General features: G+C 49.0%; 1 protein-coding gene across 2 annotated transcripts in view; it reads right to left on the reverse strand.

Annotated features, from left to right (window-relative positions):
• LOC311136557 (striatin-like) overlaps positions 1–19,571 on the reverse strand; it is a 108,770-nt gene that overhangs the window by 26,005 nt on the left and 63,194 nt on the right. For both annotated transcript variants that reach the window (XM_084170739.1, XM_084170738.1), the window contains exons 5-8: positions 8,016–8,192; positions 7,340–7,460; positions 6,997–7,168; positions 4,823–4,933 (exon numbers count right to left, since the gene is read on the reverse strand). In XM_084170739.1, the coding sequence (XP_084026865.1) occupies positions 4,823–4,933; positions 6,997–7,168; positions 7,340–7,460; positions 8,016–8,192 (581 nt within the window). The remainder of the gene's footprint in view (positions 1–4,822; positions 4,934–6,996; positions 7,169–7,339; positions 7,461–8,015; positions 8,193–19,571) is intronic.

Genomic DNA, 19,571 nt, shown 5'->3' on the forward strand with positions numbered 1-19,571 from the left:
GCAGAAGCAGGTTGTGGCAGAAGCAGGTTGTGACAGCAGCAGAAGCAGGTTGTGGCAGAAGCAGAAGCAGGTTGTGGCAGAAGCAGAAGCAGGTTGTGACAGCAGCAGAAGCAGGTTGTGACAGCAGGTTGTGACAGCAGCAGAAGCAGGTTGTGACAGCAGGTTGTGACAGCAGTAGAAGCAGGTTGTGACAGCAGCAGAAGCAGGTTGTGGCAGAAGCAGGTTGTGACAGCAGTAGAAGCAGGTTGTGACAGCAGCAGAAGCAGGTTGTGACAGCAGTAGAAGCAGGTTGTGACAGCAGTAGAAGCAGGTTGTGACAGCAGCAGAAGCAGGTTGTGACAGCAGCAGAAGCAGGTTGTGGCAGAAGCAGAAGCAGGTTGTGACAGCAGTAGAAGCAGGTTGTGACAGCAGCAGAAGCAGGTTGTGACAGCAGGTTGTGACAGCAGCAGAAGCAGGTTGTGACAGCAGGTTGTGACAGCAGTAGAAGCAGGTTGTGACAGCAGCAGAAGCAGGTTGTGGCAGAATCAGGTTGTGACAGCAGTAGAAGCAGGTTGTGACAGCAGCAGAAGCAGGTTGTGACAGCAGTAGAAGCAGGTTGTGACAGCAGTAGAAGCAGGTTGTGACAGCAGCAGAAGCAGGTTGTGACAGCAGCAGAAGCAGGTTGTGGCAGAAGCAGGTTGTGACAGCAGTAGAAGCAGGTTGTGACAGCAGCAGAAGCAGGTTGTGACAGCAGCAGAAGCAGGTTGTGACAGCAGGTTGTGACAGCAGCAGAAGCAGGTTGTGACAGCAGCAGAAGCAGGTTGTGGCAGAAGCAGGTTGTGACAGCAGTAGAAGCAGGTTGTGACAGCAGCAGAAGCAGGTTGTGGCAGAAGCAGGTTGTGACAGCAGTAGAAGCAGGTTGTGACAGCAGCAGAAGCAGGTTGTGACAGCAGGTTGTGACAGCAGCAGAAGCAGGTTGTGACAGCAGGTTGTGACAGCAGTAGAAGCAGGTTGTGACAGCAGCAGAAGCAGGTTGTGGCAGAAGCAGGTTGTGACAGCAGTAGAAGCAGGTTGTGACAGCAGCAGAAGCAGGTTGTGACAGCAGCAGAAGCAGGTTGTGGCAGAAGCAGGTTGTGACAGCAGTAGAAGCAGGTTGTGACAGCAGCAGAAGCAGGTTGTGACAGCAGCAGAAGCAGGTTGTGACAGCAGGTTGTGACAGCAGCAGAAGCAGGTTGTGACAGCAGGTTGTGACAGCAGTAGAAGCAGGTTGTGACAGCAGCAGAAGCAGGTTGTGACAGCAGCAGAAGCAGGTTGTGACAGCAGCAGAAGCAGGTTGTGACAGCAGCAGAAGCAGGTTGTGACAGCAGTAGAAGCAGGTTGTGAAGCCCCAAAATTGGTTGTGAAGCCCCAAAATTGCCCTCGCTAGAAGCCTGTGTTTCAGACATAAGGAAGTGGATGGCTGAAAACTTTTTACTTTTAAACTCGGACAAAACAGAGATGCTTGTTCTAGGTCCCAAGAAACAAAGAGATCTTCTGTTAAATCTGACAATTCATCTTGATGGTTGTAAAGTCGTCTCAAATAAAACTGTGAAGGACCTAGGCGTTACTCTTGACCCTGATCTCTCTTTTGACGAACATATCAAGACTGTTTCAAGGACAGCTTTTTTCCATCTACGTAACATTGCAAAAATCAGAAATTTTCTGTCCAAAAATGATGCAGAAAAATTAATCCATGCATTTGTTACTTCTAGATTAGACTACTGCAATGCTCTATTTTCCGGCTACCCGGATAAAGCACTAAATAAACTTCAGTTAGTGCTAAATACGGCTGCTAGAATCCTGACTAGAACCAAGAAATTTGATCATATTACTCCAGTGCTAGCTTCCCTACACTGGCTTCCTGTTAAGGCAAGGGCTGATTTCAAGGTTTTACTGTTAACCTATAAAGCGTTACATGGGCTTGCTCCTACCTATCTTTCCGAGTTGGTCCTGCCGTACATACCAATACGTACGCTACGGTCACAAGACGCAGGCCTCCTAATTGTCCCTAGAATTTCTAAGCAAACAGCGGGAGGCAGGGCTTTCTCCTATAGATCTCCATTTCTATGGAACAGTCTGCCTACCCATGTGAGAGACGCAGACTCGGTCTCAACCTTTAAGTCTTTACTGAAGACTTATCTCTTCAGTAGGTCATATGATTGAGTGTAGTCTGGCCCAGGAGTGTGAAGGTGAACGGAAAGGCTGGAGCAACGAACAGCCCTTGCTGTCTCTGCCGGGCCGGTTCCCCTCTCCACTGGGGTTCTCTGCCTCTAACCCTGTTGCAGGGGCTGAGTCACTGGCCTGCTGGTGCTCTTTCATGCCGTCCCTGGGAGGGGTGCGTCACTTGAGTGGGTTGAGTTACTGACGTGATCTTCCTGTCTGGGTTGGCGCCCCCCCCCCCTTGGTTTGTGCTGTGGTGGAGACCTCTGTGGGCTATACTCGGCCTTGTCTCAGGATTGTAAGTTGGTGGTTGGGGATATCCCTCTAGTGGTGCGGGGGCTGTGCTTTGGCGGAGTGGGTGGGGTTATATCCTTCCTGTTTGGCCCTGTCCGGGGGTTTCTTCGGATGGGGCCACAGTGTCTCCGGACCGCTCCTGTCTCAGCCTCCAGTATTTATGCTGCAGTAGTTTATGTGTCGGGGGGCTGGGGTTAGTTGGTTATACCTGGAGTACTTCTCCTGTCTTATCCAGTGTCCTGTGTGAATTTAAGTATGCTCTCTCTAATTCTCTCGTTCTCTCTTTCTCTCTGAGAACCTGAGCCCTAGGACCATACGTCAGGACTACCGGGCATGATGACACCCTGCTGCCCCCAGTCCGCCTGGCCTTGCTGCTATTCCAGTTTCAACTGTTCTGCCTGCGGCTACGAAACCCCTACCTGTCCCAGACCTGCTGTTTTCAACTCTAAATGATCGGCTATGAAAAGCCAACTGAGAGACCTGAGCCCTAGGACCATACGTCGGGACTACCGGCCGTGGTGACTCCTTGCTATCCCCAGTCCGCCTGGCCTTGCTGCTATTCCAGTTTAAACTGTTCTGCCTGCGGTTATGGAACCCCTACCTGTCCCAGACCTGCTGTTTTAAACTCTAATGATCGGCTATGAAAAGCCAACTGAGATTTATTCCTGATTATTATTTGACCATGCTTGTCACTTATGAACATTTTTGAACATCTTGGCATGGTTCTGTTATAATCTCCACCCGGCACAGCCAGAAGAGGACTGGCCACCCCTCATAGCCTGGTTCCTCTCTAGGTTTCTTCCTAGGTTTTGCCTTTCTAGGGAGTTTTTCCTAGCCACCGTGCTTCTACACCTGCATTACTAGCTGTTTGGGGTTTTAGGCTGGGTTTCTGTACAGCACTTCGAGATATTAGCTGATGTAAGAAGGGCTATATAAAATAAAATTGATTGATTGATTGTTGTGACAGCAGCAGAAGCAGGTTGTGACAGCAGGTTGTGACAGCAGCAGAAGCAGGTTGTGACAGCAGTAGAAGCAGGTTGTGACAGCAGTAGAAGCAGGTTGTGACAGCAGTAGAAGCAGGTTGTGACAGCAGGTTGTGACAGCAGGTTGTGACAGCAGTAGACGGTGCAAATGATCCAAAGATGAATCTGGACAAAAGCTGAACATGACATTGAGAATGTATGGCCTGCCACTGACGTCTGAGAATGTTAGTCAGCATCTCTAAAGTTGTGCATCTAATGTTCCAATGAAGGTTGAAGAGTGGATTCCAAGTGCTTGTATATGCACTTCCATCGGACACTACTGCAAGATGATCGTGTTGAGTGCAATATGATTGAGTTAGTGTTTGGTCCCTGCCAGACTAAGCGATGTAGTGGTTCTGAAGGATGACATTACTTTGACACAAATAATGATCTGTATCGAGTTAACAAGGAAACAAACACATTCAGAGTTGGACTAAGACAGATACAAACTGAGACAGACAGAAGAGTTGAAGACGGCAGGTAGGATGAAGAGACAGAAGATAAAATAAGAGTTGAGAAAGATGAGAAGAAGTTTATTCTATATTTGAAGCTTTGAGGAGAGGAGAGGACAGAGAGGAGGAGAGGACTGGGAGGAGGAGAGGACCGAGAGGAGGAGAGGACTGGGAGGGGGAGAGGACAGGGAGGAGGAGAGGACCGAGAGGAGGAGAGGACAGGGAGGAGGAGAGGACCGAGAGGAGGAGAGGACAGGGAGGAGGAGAGGACAGGGAGGAGGAGAGGACTGGGAGGAGGAGAGGACAGGGAGGAGGAGAGGACCGGGAGGAGGAGAGGACAGGGAGGAGGAGAGGACAGGGAGGAGGAGAGGACCGAGAGGAGGAGGAGAGGACTGGGAGTAGGAGAGGACTGGGAGGAGGAGAAGTTAGGGAGGAGGAGAGGACAGGGAGGAGGAGAGGACTGGGAAGAGGAGAAGTTAGGGAGGAGGAGAGGACAGAGAGGAGGAGAGGACAGGTAAGAGGAGAGGACAGGGAGGAGGAGAGGACAGGGAGGAGGAGAGGACAGGGAGGAGGAGAGGACCGGGAGGAGGAGAGGACCGGGAGGAGGAGAGGACTGGGAGGAGGAGAGGACTGGGAGGAGGAGAGGACAGGGAGGAGGAGAGGACAGGGAGGAGGAGAGGACAGGGAGGAGGAGAGGACCGGGAGGAGGAGAGGACAGGGAGGAGGAGAGGACAGGGAGGAGGAGAGGACCGGGAGGAGGAGAGGACAGGGAGGAGGAGAGGACAGGGAGGAGGAGAGGACAGGGAGGAGGAGAGGACAGGGAGGAGGAGAGGACTGGGAGGAGGACAGGACAGGGAGGTCCAAGAGATAACTTACTCTTTCCCCCCTTTTCCCCCTTGCGCTCCTTCCTGTACTCCTCCTTGAGTTTGGTTATCAGACCCTGGTCCACGTCCCAGGACTCTGACATGGCAGTCTGCTCCTCCCCGTCTACAGAGGGACAAAACCAGACCTGTTCAGGATCTGCCTACAGGCTAGTCTGGGCATGATCAGGTACGAGGCAGGGGCCACAATCACTTTCCACTTTAAAAGTCCCTCCAGTATCTGCAACACTCAGTTGGTTGTCTTGTAACTGAGCCCAGAGATGATTTTAATAGTTCAAGTGGAGTTCAACTGGAAGTAGAAATCTCTGGTGGAAACCCCCAAAGAGAGTAGGTCTTTAGGACTGTGGGTGAGTACCACGTACTCTCTTTCTTTAACCAACAGACCCATTTTGGAACTAGACTTGTTTTTCCAGGTTTTGGGTAAGAGACATATTGTAGTGTAGTGAGTCACAAAGAGAATCAAGTAGATTCCCTTCAGACACCTCACAGAGAACACTGAATGGAACAGGATCATAGACACCTCACAGAGAACACTGAACGGAACAGATCCCAGTCAAGAGAAGGACAGAGATAAATACAATCAATCTAAAATGATGAGTCTTGGTATCATTACATAATAGTGTATATGACATATGGATGATGTACATTGAAAACAGTACTCTGTCAACAATCTGCAATATGGAGAAGAAAAAAGCTGAAACAGAAAAAGTCTAAGCTCCCCCGGGACAGCCTCTAAGCTCCCCCAGGACAGCCTCTAAGCTCCCCCAGGACAGCCTCTAAGCTCCCCCAGGACAGCCTCTAAGCTCCCCCAGGACAGCCTCTAAGCTCCCCCAGGACAGCCTCTAAGCTCCCCCAGGACAGCCTCTAAGCTCCCCCAGGACAGCCTCTAAGCTCCCCCAGGACAGCCTCTAAGCTCCCGCCTCTAAGCTCCCCCGGGACAGCCTCTAAGCTCCCGGCTCTAAGCTCCCCCAGGACAGCCTCTAAGCTCCCCCAGGACAGCCTCTAAGCTCCCCCAGGACAGCCTCTAAGCTCCCCCGGGACAGCCTCTAAGCTCCCGGCTCTAAGCTCCCCCGGGACAGCCTCTAAGCTCCCCCGGGACAGCCTCTAAGCTCCCCCAGGACAGCCTCTAAGCTCCCCCAGGACAGCCTCTAAGCTCCCCCAGGACAGCCTCTAAGCTCCCCCAGGACAGCCTCTAAGCTCCCCCAGGACAGCCTCTAAGCTCCCGCCTCTAAGCTCCCCCGGGACAGCCTCTAAGCTCCCGCCTCTAAGCTCCCCCAGGACAGCCTCTAAGCTCCCCCAGGACAGCCTCTAAGCTCCCCCAGGACAGCCTCTAAGCTCCCGCCTCTAAGCTCCCCCGGGACAGCCTCTAAGCTCCCCCAGGACAGCCTCTAAGCAGGACAGCCTCTAAGCTCCCCCAGGACAGCCTCTAAGCTCCCCCAGGACAGCCTCTAAGCTCCCCCAGGACAGCCTCTAAGCTCCCGGCTCTAAGCTCCCCCAGGACAGCCTCTAAGCTCCCCCGGGACAGCCTCTAAGCTCCCCCGGGACAGCCTCTAAGCTCCCCCGGGACAGCCTCTAAGCTCCCCCGGGACAGCCGTGCAGAACAAATACCAGCCCTAACAGAAACGCACGAGACTGAACTTCACTCAACTTTACTTAATTTGTACTTTTCTAGCCATCTTTGAAAAGCGAGTCAAGTAAAGAGCTTTTAGTGCAGCAGCCAATAGGCACCCCCCCCCCCACCCCACCCACTCTCCCCCTCTCCCCCGCGCACACACAGTCTCTCCCACCCTGCCCCTGTCCCACCCTCTCTCTCCCCTCCCTCCCTCACCCTCTCTCCCATCCCTCTCTCTCCCCGTTCCACCCCTGTCCCACCCTGCCCTTGTCCCACCCTCTCTCTCTCTCTCCCCTTCCTCACCTCACCCCACCCCCTCGCCCCACCCTCACCCTCTCTCCCCCTCCCTCACCCTCTCTCCCGTCCCACCCTCTCTCCCACCCTGCCCTTGTCCCACCCTCTCTCCTCTCCCTCTCTCCCCTTCCTCACCCCACCCCCTCACCCTCTCTCCCCCTCCCTCACCCTCTCTCCCCCCACCCTCTCTCACCCATCTCCCCCTCTCTCACCCATTTCACCCTCTCTCCCCCATCTCACCCTCTCTCCCCCATCTCACTCACCCCAGTCGGTCCCGTCCCCAGCGCTGCGGGACTCAGGCGATGTGTCCATACTGTCAGGGCTAGACAGGAAGTCGAAGCCTTTCAGTGCGTCCTCGGTGTCCGGGTCCTCACTCGTGTCCATACTGGGGGACAGGGCTGGTGATGATGACGATGTTGGCTTCTTCCTCACGATCTAGGGGCAGGGACAGAGGGACGTTGTATTGTTGGTACAGATTGCTGGCAGAGACAGAAGTCCATTCTGATATTGTAAGCGCAGTTATTTTAATTGACTGATCCATTATCATGAACTTCAGAAGGAAAAGTCTAACTAAATGTGTGTACGATGGACGCCTGTGGGTCTTACTGTCCCTGTAGGCCCAGTCTGGTCCATGATAGTCCGGTCCAACCCTGCACTATCTTCATCTTCATCATAGCAGAACCTGAAGGTGTCCAGCACAGCACTGGACTCAGACGCCTCGGTCTTCCTACACACAGAGAGAGACAGAGAGAGAGACAGAGACAGAGAGAGAGAGACAGAGAGACAGAGCCAGAGAGAGAGAGAGAGAGAGAGAGACAGAGACAGAGACAGAGACAGAGACAGAGAGAGAGAGAGACAGAGAGAGACAGAGAGAGAGAGAGAGAGAGACAGAGACAGAGACAGAGACAGAGAGAGAGAGAGACAGAGACAGAGACAGAGAGAGAGAGAGACAGAGAGAGACAGCGAGAGAGAGAGAGAGAGAGAGAGAGAGAGAGAGAGAGACAGAGAGAGAGAGAGAGAGAGACAGAGAGAGAGACAGAGAGAGAGAGAGAGAGAGAGAGAGAGACAGAGAGAGAGAGAGAGAGAGAGAGAGAGAGCGAGAGACAGAGAGAGAGAGAGAGAGAGAGAGAGAGAGAGAGAGCGAGAGACAGAGAGAGAGAGAGAGAGAGAGAGAGAGACAGAGAGAGAGAGAGACAGAGAGCGACATTCATATTATTGTTCTGAGGTGTTTTGTCTCTTCTAGTAATTCTATCATTGTGTTGAGTGCTGTCTGTGTACCCACCGCCCTCCAGTGCCGGTGCCTTTAGGTGAGGTGTCTGTCCCGTTGACCAGAGGGGGCTCTGACCCGGTCCTCTCCCCAGGTCTCCCCCCTCCGTCTCCAGCCAGACCCAGCAGGGCTTGCACCCTGTGAGACTTCACATCCAGGATGGTGTCTGTGTAGCCCACCTCCTGAAGATACCTGGACACAAGGGGAGCTGTGAGCAGAAAGTCCGCAACGTAATGTCTGTGGAACAACAAATAAATGACAAGAGAAGCCTCTCGCTTCGCACAGCATATTGCTGAGTCTACCGCTAAATCACAGGAGTGATGTTACATCAGGACAATCTGCAACTGATCTACAATACATTACCTCAGTCATTACCTACAGTCATTACCTACAGTCATTACCTACAGTCATTACCTCAGTCATTACCTACAGTCATTACCTACAGTCATTACCTACAGTCATTACCTACAGTCATTACCTACAGTCATTACCTACAGTCATTACCTCAGTCATTACCTACAGTCATTACCTACAGTCATTACCTACAGTCATTACCTACAGTCATTACCTACAGTCATTACCTACAGTCATTACCTCAGTCATTACCTACAGTCATTACCTACAGTCATTACCTACAGTCATTACCTTCAGTCATTACCTTCAGTCATTACCTACAGTCATTACCTACAGTCATTACCTACAGTCATTACCTACAGTCATTACCTTCAGTCATTACCTCAGTCATTACCTACAGTCATTACCTACAGTCATTACCTCAGTCATTACCTACAGTCATTACCTACAGTCATTACCTTCAGTCATTACCTACAGTCATTACCTCAGTCATTACCTACAGTCATTACCTCAGTCATTACCTACAGTCATTACCTACAGTCATTACCTACAGTCATTACCTACAGTCATTACCTACAGTCATTACCTACAGTCATTACCTACAGTCATTACCTACAGTCATTACCTACAGTCATTACCTCAGTCATTACCTACAGTCATTACCTACAGTCATTACCTACAGTCATTACCTACAGTCATTACCTCAGTCATTACCTCAGTCATTACCTACAGTCATTACCTTCAGTCATTACCTTCAGTCATTACCTCAGTCATTACCTCAGTCATTACCTCAGTCATTACCTACAGTCATTACCTACAGTCATTACCTACAGTCATTACCTTCAGTCATTACCTCAGTCATTACCTACAGTCATTACCTACAGTCATTACCTACAGTCATTACCTACAGTCATTACCTCAGTCATTACCTCAGTCATTACCTACAGTCATTACCTACAGTCATTACCTACAGTCATTACCTACAGTCATTACCTCAGTCATTACCTACAGTCATTACCTACAGTCATTACCTACAGTCATTACCTTCAGTCATTACCTCAGTCATTACCTACAGTCATTACCTCAGTCATTACCTCAGTCATTACCTACAGTCATTACCTCAGTCATTACCTCAGTCATTACCTACAGTCATTACCTACAGTCATTACCTACAGTCATTACCTACAGTCATTACCTACAGTCATTACCTACAGTCATTACCTACAGTCATTACCTACAGTCATTACCTACAGTCATTACCTACAGTCATTACCTACAGTCTGTTTTATTTATGGTGGTGTACGGGTGGTAGTAATGATCAGTACTGTCCATGAGAGGGAGCTGTTGCTCATGTTTTCATTGTGCCAGAGCAGCACGGAACAGCCATGCTAGAGCGAGTGAATGAGTGAGTGGGGTTATGGTCCAGGGTTATGGTTAGTGTTATGGTATAGTAACTCACTGTCTGACGGCCTTGTTTCCAGGGTTATGGTTAGTGTTATGGTATAGTAACTCACTGTCTGACGGCCTTGTTTCCAGGGTTATGGTTAGTGTTATGGTATAGTAACTCACTGTCTGACGGCCTTGTTTCCAGGGTTATGGTTAGTGTTAGTGTTATGGTATAGTAACTCACTGTCTGACGGCCTTGTTTCCAGGGTTATGGTTAGTGTTATGGTATAGTAACTCACTGTCTGACGGCCTTGTTTCCAGGGTTATGGTTAGTGTTATGGTATAGTAACTCACTGTCTGACGGCCTTGTTTCCAGGGTTATGGTTAGTGGTAGTGTTATGGTATAGTAACTCACTGTCTGACGGCCTTGTTTCCAGGGTTATGGTTAGTGTTAGTGTTATGGTATAGTAACTCACTGTCTGACGGCCTTGTTTCCAGGGTTATGGTTAGTGTTAGTGTTATGGTATAGTAACTCACTGTCTGACGGCCTTGTTTCCAGGGTTATGGTTAGTGTTATGGTATAGTAACTCACTGTCTGACGGCCTTGTTTCCAGGGTTATGGTTAGTGTTAGTGTTATGGTATAGTAACTCACTGTCTGACGGCCTTGTTTCCAGGGTTATGGTTAGTGTTAGTGTTATGGCATAGTAACTCACTGTCTGACGGCCTTGTTTCCAGGGTTATGGTTAGTGTTAGTGTTATGGTATAGTAACTCACTGTCTGACGGCCTTGTTTCCAGGGTTATGGTTAGTGTTAGTGTTATGGTATAGTAACTCACTGTCTGACGGCCTTGTTTCCAGGGTTATGGTTAGTGGTAGTGTTATGGCATAGTAACTCACTGTCTGACGGCCTTGTTTCCAGGGTTATGGTTAGTGGTAGTGTTATGGCATAGTAACTCACTGTCTGACGGCCTTGTTTCCAGGGTTATGGTTAGTGTTAGTGTTATGGTATAGTAACTCACTGTCTGACGGCCTTGTTTCCAGGGTTATGGTTAGTGTTAAGTGTTATGGTATAGTAACTCACTGTCTGACGGCCTTGTTTCCAGGGTTATGGTTAGTGGTAGTGTTATGGTATAGTAACTCACTGTCTGACGGCCTTGTTTCCAGGGTTATGGTTAGTGTTAGTGTTATGGTATAGTAACTCACTGTCTGACTGCCTTGTTTCCAGGGTTATGGTTAGTGTTAGTGTTATGGTATAGTAACTCACTGTCTGACGGCCTTGTTTCCAGGGTTATGGTTAGTGTTATGGTATAGTAACTCACTGTCTGACGGCCTTGTTTCCAGGGTTATGGTTAGTGTTAGTGTTATGGTATAGTAACTCACTGTCTGACGGCCTTGTTTCCAGGGTTATGGTTAGTGTTAGTGTTATGGTATAGTAACTCACTGTCTGACGGCCTTGTTTCCAGGGTTATGGTTAGTGTTAGTGTTATGGTATAGTAACTCACTGTCTGACGGCCTTGTTTCCAGGGTTATGGTTAGTGTTAGTGTTATGGTATAGTAACTCACTGTCTGACGGCCTTGTTTCCAGGGTTATGGTTAGTGGTAGTGTTATGGTATAGTAACTCACTGTCTGACGGCCTTGTTTCCAGGGTTATGGTTAGTGTTATGGTATAGTAACTCACTGTCTGACGGCCTTGTTTCCAGGGTTATGGTTAGTGTTAGTGTTATGGTATAGTAACTCACTGTCTGACGGCCTTGTTTCCAGGGTTATGGTTAGTGTTAGTGTTATGGTATAGTAACTCACTGTCTGACGGCCTTGTTTCCAGGGTTATGGTTAGTGTTATGGTATAGTAACTCACTGTCTGACGGCCTTGTTTCCAGGGTTATGGTTAGTGGTAGTGTTATGGTATAGTAACTCACTGTCTGACGGCCTTGTTTCCAGGGTTATGGTTAGTGTTATGGTATAGTAACTCACTGTCTGACGGCCTTGTTTCCAGGGTTATGGTTAGTGTTAGTGTTATGGTATAGTAACTCACTGTCTGACGGCCTTGTTTCCAGGGTTATGGTTAGTGGTAGTGTTATGGTATAGTAACTCACTGTCTGACGGCCTTGTTTCCAGGGTTATGGTTAGTGTTAGTGTTATGGTATAGTAACTCACTGTCTGACGGCCTTGTTTCCAGGGTTATGGTTAGTGTTAGTGTTATGGTATAGTAACTCACTGTCTGACGGCCTTGTTTCCAGGGTTATGGTTAGTGTTAGTGTTATGGTATAGTAACTCACTGTCTGACGGCCTTGTTTCCAGGGTTATGGTTAGTGTTATGGTATAGTAACTCACTGTCTGACGGCCTTGTTTCCAGGGTTATGGTTAGTGGTAGTGTTATGGTATAGTAACTCACTGTCTGACGGCCTTGTTTCAGGGAGTCGGGAGAGGACGTGTTTTTCTCTAGCTCTCTAGCTCTCTAGCTGGAGGTAAGCAAACTTCTCATTTGGTGTTGAGTATAGCTTAACCATGCATTAGATCGTAGGTTGGTAGTTAGTTGTAGTTAGGTATTGTATTTATTATAGGTTAGTATTGTTGTTGTTGTAGGTTTCCGTAGGTTATTGTAGGTTAGTATCGAAGCACGAGGCTAGCTAGCTAGCGGGTAGCTACTGGTAACGATTAGCTGTCCCACTGTTAAATGTGCTTCTAGCCAACGTTTAATTTTTGCTGCGTTCTGCGTTATGTAAGGAACTAGACACGGACATGAATCATCTGTTTAGTGTGCTAACACACTCTTGGCAGTTTGTTGTAACCAAGTATTGGTGCTAATTGTGTGTTAATGAATGCTAGCTTGCTAGTCAGCTACGGCGTCATAGCTAGGTATCGTGGGTAGCTACTGTGTCTTGGCAGTGTCTTCCGCCGTGCCGGCTGTAGCACGAAGCGAGCTAATTAGCCGTTTTTTCGAACAGAGTCAGAGTCAACACAGTAGCCATTGTGTGCCGGGTGTAGCACGAAGCTAGCTAGCTAGCCGTTCTTAAAACAAAGCCAACACAGTGGCCATTGCTAGCTACCCAGCACGACCTAGCTACCCAGCACGACCAGCGAACGGTACGGTAGCAGCTAATTACAATATACTTGTCCTAGCTAGCCAATGTTGAATCATTGCTGCGTCATGAAAGGAACTTGACACAGACACGAATGATCTGTTTAGTGTGTTATCACACTATTGGTGGTTTGCTGTGACCAAGTGTTTGTGCTTGGCTGTGTGTTACTGGATGCTGGCATGCTGGTTAGCTAGTTAACATACTATTGGTGGTTTGTTGTGAGTATTTGTGCTTAACTGTGTGTTAAACTGTGTGTTATTGGATGCTAGCATGCTAGTCAGCTATGGTGTCATAGTTGGCTAGCTGAATAAAGTGGGTTTGAGTTTATTCCTTTAAACATTGAACAACTGTTCAGTGAAACAATTTTAGTTTCTGAGGTAGAAGTTTTTGGTGAGGGAGGCCCCCCTCTCTCCTCTCCCAGATGCTTAGCTCATTTCATTCCGATCTCCTCTGCATTTTTGTAGCCATTTGCTACAGCCTGTCAACTATGCCTCTGCCTATCCCTGTTCTCTCGTCTCTGCACAGGCTACACAAACAACGCACAACATCGCGCGGCTGCTGCCTCTCCAACCTGGTGGTCCCTGCTCGCACCCCTCACCTGGAGTTCCAGGTCGCAGGCAGCCTCTGGAACTGCCGTTCTGCTGCCAACAAAGCTGACTTCATCCCAGCCTATGCCAACCTCCAGTCCCTCGACTTCCTGGCGCTGACGGAAACATGGATCACCACTGAAAACACGGCTACTCCTACTGCTCTCTCCTCGTCTGACCATGTGTTCTCGCATACCCCGAGAGCATCTGGTCAGAGGGGTGGTGGTACAGGAATCCTCATCTCTCCCAAGTGGACATTCTCAATTTTTCCCCTAACCCATCTGTCTATCTCCTCATTTGAATTCCATGCTGTCACAGTCACTAACCCATTTAAGCTTAATATCCTTGTCATCTATCGCCCTCCAGGTTCCCTTGGAGAGTTCATCAACGAGCTTGACGCCTTGATAAGTTCCTTTCCTGAGGATGGCTCACCCCTCACAGTTTTGGGGGATTTCAACCTCCCTATGTCCACGTTTGACTCATTTCTCTCTGCCTCCTTCTTTCCACTCCTCTCCTCTTTTGACCTCACCCTCTCACCGTCCCCCCCTACTCACAAGGCAGGCAATACGCTTGACCTCATCTTCACTAGATGCTGCTCCTCTACTAATCTCACTGCAACTCCCCTCCAAGTCTCCGACCACTACTTTGTTTCCTTTTCTCTCTCGCTCTCCTCCCACACTACTCACTCTGCCCCTACACAGATGGTAATGCGCCGCCGCAACCTTCGCTCTCTCTCTCCCACTACTCTCTCCTCTTCCATCCTATCATCTCTTCCCTCTGCTCAATCCTTCTCCCTCCAATCTCCTGATTCTGCCTCCTCAACCCTCCTCTCCTCCCTTTCTGCATCCTTTGACTCTCTGTGTCCCCTATCCTCCCGGCCGGCTCGGTCCTCCCCCCCAGCTCCGTGGCTTGATGACTCACTGCGAGCTCACAGAACAGAGCTCCGGGCAGCGGAGCGGAAATGGAAGAAAACTAAACTCCCTACTGACCTGGCATCTTTTCACTCCCTCCTCTCTACATTTTCTTCATCTGTTTCTGCTGCTAAGGCCACCTTCTACCACTCTAAATTCCAAGCATCTGCCTCTAACCCTAGGAAGCTCTTTGCCACATTTTCCTCCCTCCTGAATCCTCCCCCCCCCCCCCCCACCTCCTCTCTCTCTGTGGATGACTTCGTCAACCACTTTGAAAAGAAGGTTGACGACATCCGATCCTCGTTTGTTAAGTCTAATAACACTGCTGGTCCTGCTCACACTGCCCTACCCTATGCTTTGACTTCTTTCTCCCCTCTCTCTCCAGATAAAATCCTGCGACTTGTGACTGCAGGCCGCCCAACAACCTGCCCGCTTGACCCCATCCCCTCCTCCCTTCTCCAGACCATCTCCGGTGACCTTCTCCCCTACCTCACCTCGCTGATCAACTCATCCTTGACCGCTGGCCATGTCCCTTCCGTCTTCAAGAGAGCGAGAGTTGCTCCCCTCCTCAAAAAACCAACACTCGACCCCACTGATGTCAACAACTACAGACCAGTATCCCTTCTTTCTTTTCTTTCCAAAACTATTGAGCGTGCCGTCTTTAGCCAACTCTCTTGCTATCTCTCTCAGAATGACCTTCTTGATCCAAACCAATCAGGTTTCAGGACTGGTCATTCAACTGAGACTGCTCTTCTCTGTGTCACGGAGACTCTCCGCACTGCTAAAGCTAACTCTCTCTCCTCTGCTCTTGTCCTTCTAGACCTGTCTGCTGCCTTTGATACTGTGAACCATCAGATCCTCCTCTCCACCCTCTCCGAGATGGGCATCTCCGGCGCGGCTCACTCCTGGATTGCGTCCTACCTGACCGGTCGCTCCTACCAAGTGGCGTGGCGGGAAGCTGTCTCCGCACCACGTGCTCTCACCACTGGTGTCCCCCAGGGATCGGTTCTGGGCCCTCTCCTTTTCTCCCTATACACCAAGTCACTTGGCTCTGTCATATCCTCACATGGTCTCTCCTATCATTGCTACGCTGACGATACACAACTAATCTTCTCCTTTCCCCCTTCTGATAACCAGGTGGCGAATCGCATCTCTGCATGTCTGGCAGACATATCAGTATGGATGACGGATCACCACCTCAAGCTGAACCCTGGCAAGACGGAGCTGCTCTTCCTCCCGGGGAAGGACTGCCCGTTCCATGATCTCGCCATCACGGTTGACAACTCCGCTGTGTCCTCCTCCCAGAGTGCGAAGAGCCTAGGCGTGACCCTGGACAACACCCTGTCGTTCTCCGCCAACATCAAGGCGGTGACCCGCTCCTGCAGGTTCATGCTCTACAACATTCGGAGAGTGCGACCCTGCCTTACACAGGAAGCGGCGCAGGTCCTGGTCCAGGCACTTGTCATCTCCCGTCTGGACTACTGCAACTCGCTGTTGGCTGGGCTCCCTGCCTGTGCCATTAAACCCCTACAACTCATCCAGAATGCCGCAGCCCGTCTGGTGTTCAACCTTCCCAAGTTCTCTCACGTCACCCCCCTCCTCCGCACACTCCACTGGCTTCCAGTTGAAGCTCGCATCCGCTACAAGACCATGGTGCTTGCCTATGGAGCAGTGAGGGGAACGGCACCTCTGTACCTTCAGGCTCTGATCAGTCCCTACACCCAAACGAGGACATTGCGTTCATCCACCTCTGGCCTGCTGGCTCCCCTTCCTCTGCGGAAGCACAGCTCCCGCTCAGCCCAGTCAAAACTGTTCGCTGCTCTGGCACCCCAATGGTGGAACAAGCTCCCTCACGACGCCAGGACAGCGGAGTCACTCACCACCTTCCGGAGACATTTGAAACCCCACCTCTTTAAGGAATACCTGGGATAGGATAAAGTATTCCTTCTAACCCCCCCCCCCCCCCCCCCCCCCAAATTGTAAAGTGGTTATCCCACTGGCTATAGGGTGAACGCACCAATTTGTGAGTCGCTCTGGCTAAGAGCGTCTGCTAAATGACGTTAATGTGCCCTTGAGCAAGGCACTTAACCCTAATTGCTCCTGTAAGTCGCTCTGGTTAAGAGCGTCTGCTAAATGACTAAAATGTAAATGTTTCCAGGGTTATGGTTAGTGTTAGTGTTATGGTATAGTAACTCACTGTCTGACGGCCTTGTTTCCAGGGTTATGGTTAGTGTTAGTGTTATGGTATAGTAACTCACTGTCTGACGGCCTTGTTTCCAGGGTTATGGTTAGTGTTAGTGTTATGGTATAGTAACTCACTGTCTGACGGCCTTGTTTCCAGGGTTATGGTTAGTGTTAGTGTTATGGTATAGTAACTCACTGTCTGACGGCCTTGTTTCCAGGGTTATGGTTAGTGTTAGTGTTATGGTATAGTAACTCACTGTCTGACGGCCTTGTTTCCAGGGTTATGGTTAGTGTTAGTGTTATGGTATAGTAACTCACTGTCTGACGGCCTTGTTTCCAGGGTTATGGTTAGTGGTAGTGTTATGGTATAGTAACTCACTGTCTGACGGCCTTGTTTCCAGGGTTATGGTTAGTGGTAGTGTTATGGTATAGTAACTCACTGTCTGACGGCCTTGTTTCCAGGGTTATGGTTAGTGTTAGTGTTATGGTATAGTAACTCACTGTCTGACGGCCTTGTTTCCAGGGTTATGGTTAGTGTTAGTGTTATGGTATAGTAACTCACTGTCTGACGGCCTTGTTTCCAGGGTTATGGTTAGTGTTATGGCATAGTAACTCACTGTCTGACGGCCTTGTTTCCAGGGTTATGGTTAGTGTTAGTGTTATGGTATAGTAACTCACTGTCTGACGGCCTTGTTTCCAGGGTTATGGTTAGTGTTAGTGTTATGGTATAGTAACTCACTGTCTGACGGCCTTGTTTCCAGGGTTATGGTTAGTGGTATGGTATAGTAACTCACTGTCTGACGGCCTTGTTTCCAGGGTTATGGTTAGTGGTAGTGTTATGGTATAGTAACTCACTGTCTGACGGCCTTGTTTCCAGGGTTATGGTTAGTGGTAGTGTTATGGTATAGTAACTCACTGTCTGACGGCCTTGTTTCCAGGGTTATGGTTAGTGTTATGGTATAGTAACTCACTGTCTGACGGTCTTGTTTCCAGGGTTATGGTTAGTGGTAGTGTTATGGTATAGTAACTCACTGTCTGACGGCCTTGTTTCCAGGGTTATGGTTAGTGTTAGTGTTATGGTATAGTAACTCACTGTCTGACGGCCTTGTTTCCAGGGTTATGGTTAGTGTTAGTGTTATGGTATAGTAACTCACTGTCTGACGGCCTTGTTTCCAGGGTTATGGTTAGTGTTATGGTATAGTAACTCACTGTCTGACGGCCTTGTTTCCAGGGTTATGGTTAGTGTTATGGTATAGTAACTCACTGTCTGACGGCCTTGTTTCCAGGGTTATGGTTAGTGTTATGGTATAGTAACTCACTGTCTGACGGCCTTGTTTCCAGGGTTATGGTTAGTGGTAGTGTTATGGTATAGTAACTCACTGTCTGACTGCCTTGTTTCCAGGGTTATGGTTAGTGTTAGTGTTATGGTATAGTAACTCACTGTCTGACGGCCTTGTTTCCAGGGTTATGGTTAGTGGTAGTGTTATGGTATAGTAACTCACTGTCTGACGGCCTTGTTTCCAGGGTTATGGTTAGTGTTAGTGTTATGGTATAGTAACTCACTGTCTGACGGCCTTGTTTCCAGGGTTATGGTTAGTGTTAGTGTTATGGTATAGTAACTCACTGTCTGACGGCCTTGTTTCCAGGGTTATGGTTAGTGTTAGTGTTATGGTATAGTAACTCACTGTCTGACGGCCTTGTTTCCAGGGTTATGGTTAGTGTTAGTGTTATGGTATAGTAACTCACTGTCTGACGGCCTTGTTTCCAGGGTTATGGTTAGTGTTAGTGTTATGGTATAGTAACTCACTGTCTGACGGCCTTGTTTCCAGGGTTATGGTTAGTGGTAGTGTTATGGTATAGTAACTCACTGTCTGACGGCCTTGTTTCCAGGGTTATGGTTAGTGTTAGTGTTATGGTATAGTAACTCACTGTCTGACGGCCTTGTTTCCAGGGTTATGGTTAGTGTTAGTGTTATGGTATAGTAACTCACTGTCTGACGGCCTTGTTTCCAGGGTTATGGTTAGTGTTAGTGTTATGGTATAGTAACTCACTGTCTGACGGCCTTGTTTCCAGGGTTATGGTTAGTGTTATGGTATAGTAACTCACTGTCTGACGGCCTTGTTTCCAGGGTTATGGTTAGTGGTAGTGTTATGGTATAGTAACTCACTGTCTGACGGCCTTGTTTCCAGGGTTATGGTTAGTGTTAGTGTTATGGTATAGTAACTCACTGTCTGACGGCCTTGTTTCCAGGGTTATGGTTAGTGTTATGGTATAGTAACTCACTGTCTGACGGCCTTGTTTCCAGGGTTATGGTTAGTGTTAGTGTTATGGTATAGTAACTCACTGTCTGACGGCCTTGTTTCCAGGGTTATGGTTAGTGGTAGTGTTATGGTATAGTAACTCACTGTCTGACGGCCTTGTTTCCAGGGTTATGGTTAGTGTTATGGTATAGTAACTCACTGTCTGACGGCCTTGTTTCCAGGGTTATGGTTAGTGTTAGTGTTATGGTATAGTAACTCACTGTCTGACGGCCTTGTTTCCAGGGTTATGGTTAGTGTTAGTGTTATGGTATAGTAACTCACTGTCTGACGGCCTTGTTTCCAGGGTTATGGTTAGTGTTATGGTATAGTAACTCACTGTCTGACGGCCTTGTTTCCAGGGTTATGGTTAGTGTTAGTGTTATGGTATAGTAACTCACTGTCTGACGGCCTTGTTTCCAGGGTTATGGTTAGTGTTAGTGTTATGGTATAGTAACTCACTGTCTGACGGCCTTGTTTCCAGGGTTATGGTTAGTGTTATGGCATAGTAACTCACTGTCTGACGGCCTTGTTTCCAGGGTTATGGTTAGTGTTATGGCATAGTAACTCACTGTCTGACGGCCTTGTTTCCAGGGTTATGGTTAGTGTTAGTGTTATGGTATAGTAACTCACTGTCTGACGGCCTTGTTTCCAGGGTTATGGTTAGTGTTAGTGTTATGGTATAGTAACTCACTGTCTGACGGCCTTGTTTCCAGGGTTATGGTTAGTGTTATGGCATAGTAACTCACTGTCTGACGGCCTTGTTTCCAG

This window comes from Coregonus lavaretus (assembly GCF_964263955.1).
Source record: "Coregonus lavaretus genome assembly, chromosome: 1".
Classification (NCBI taxonomy): domain Eukaryota; kingdom Metazoa; phylum Chordata; class Actinopteri; order Salmoniformes; family Salmonidae; genus Coregonus; species Coregonus lavaretus.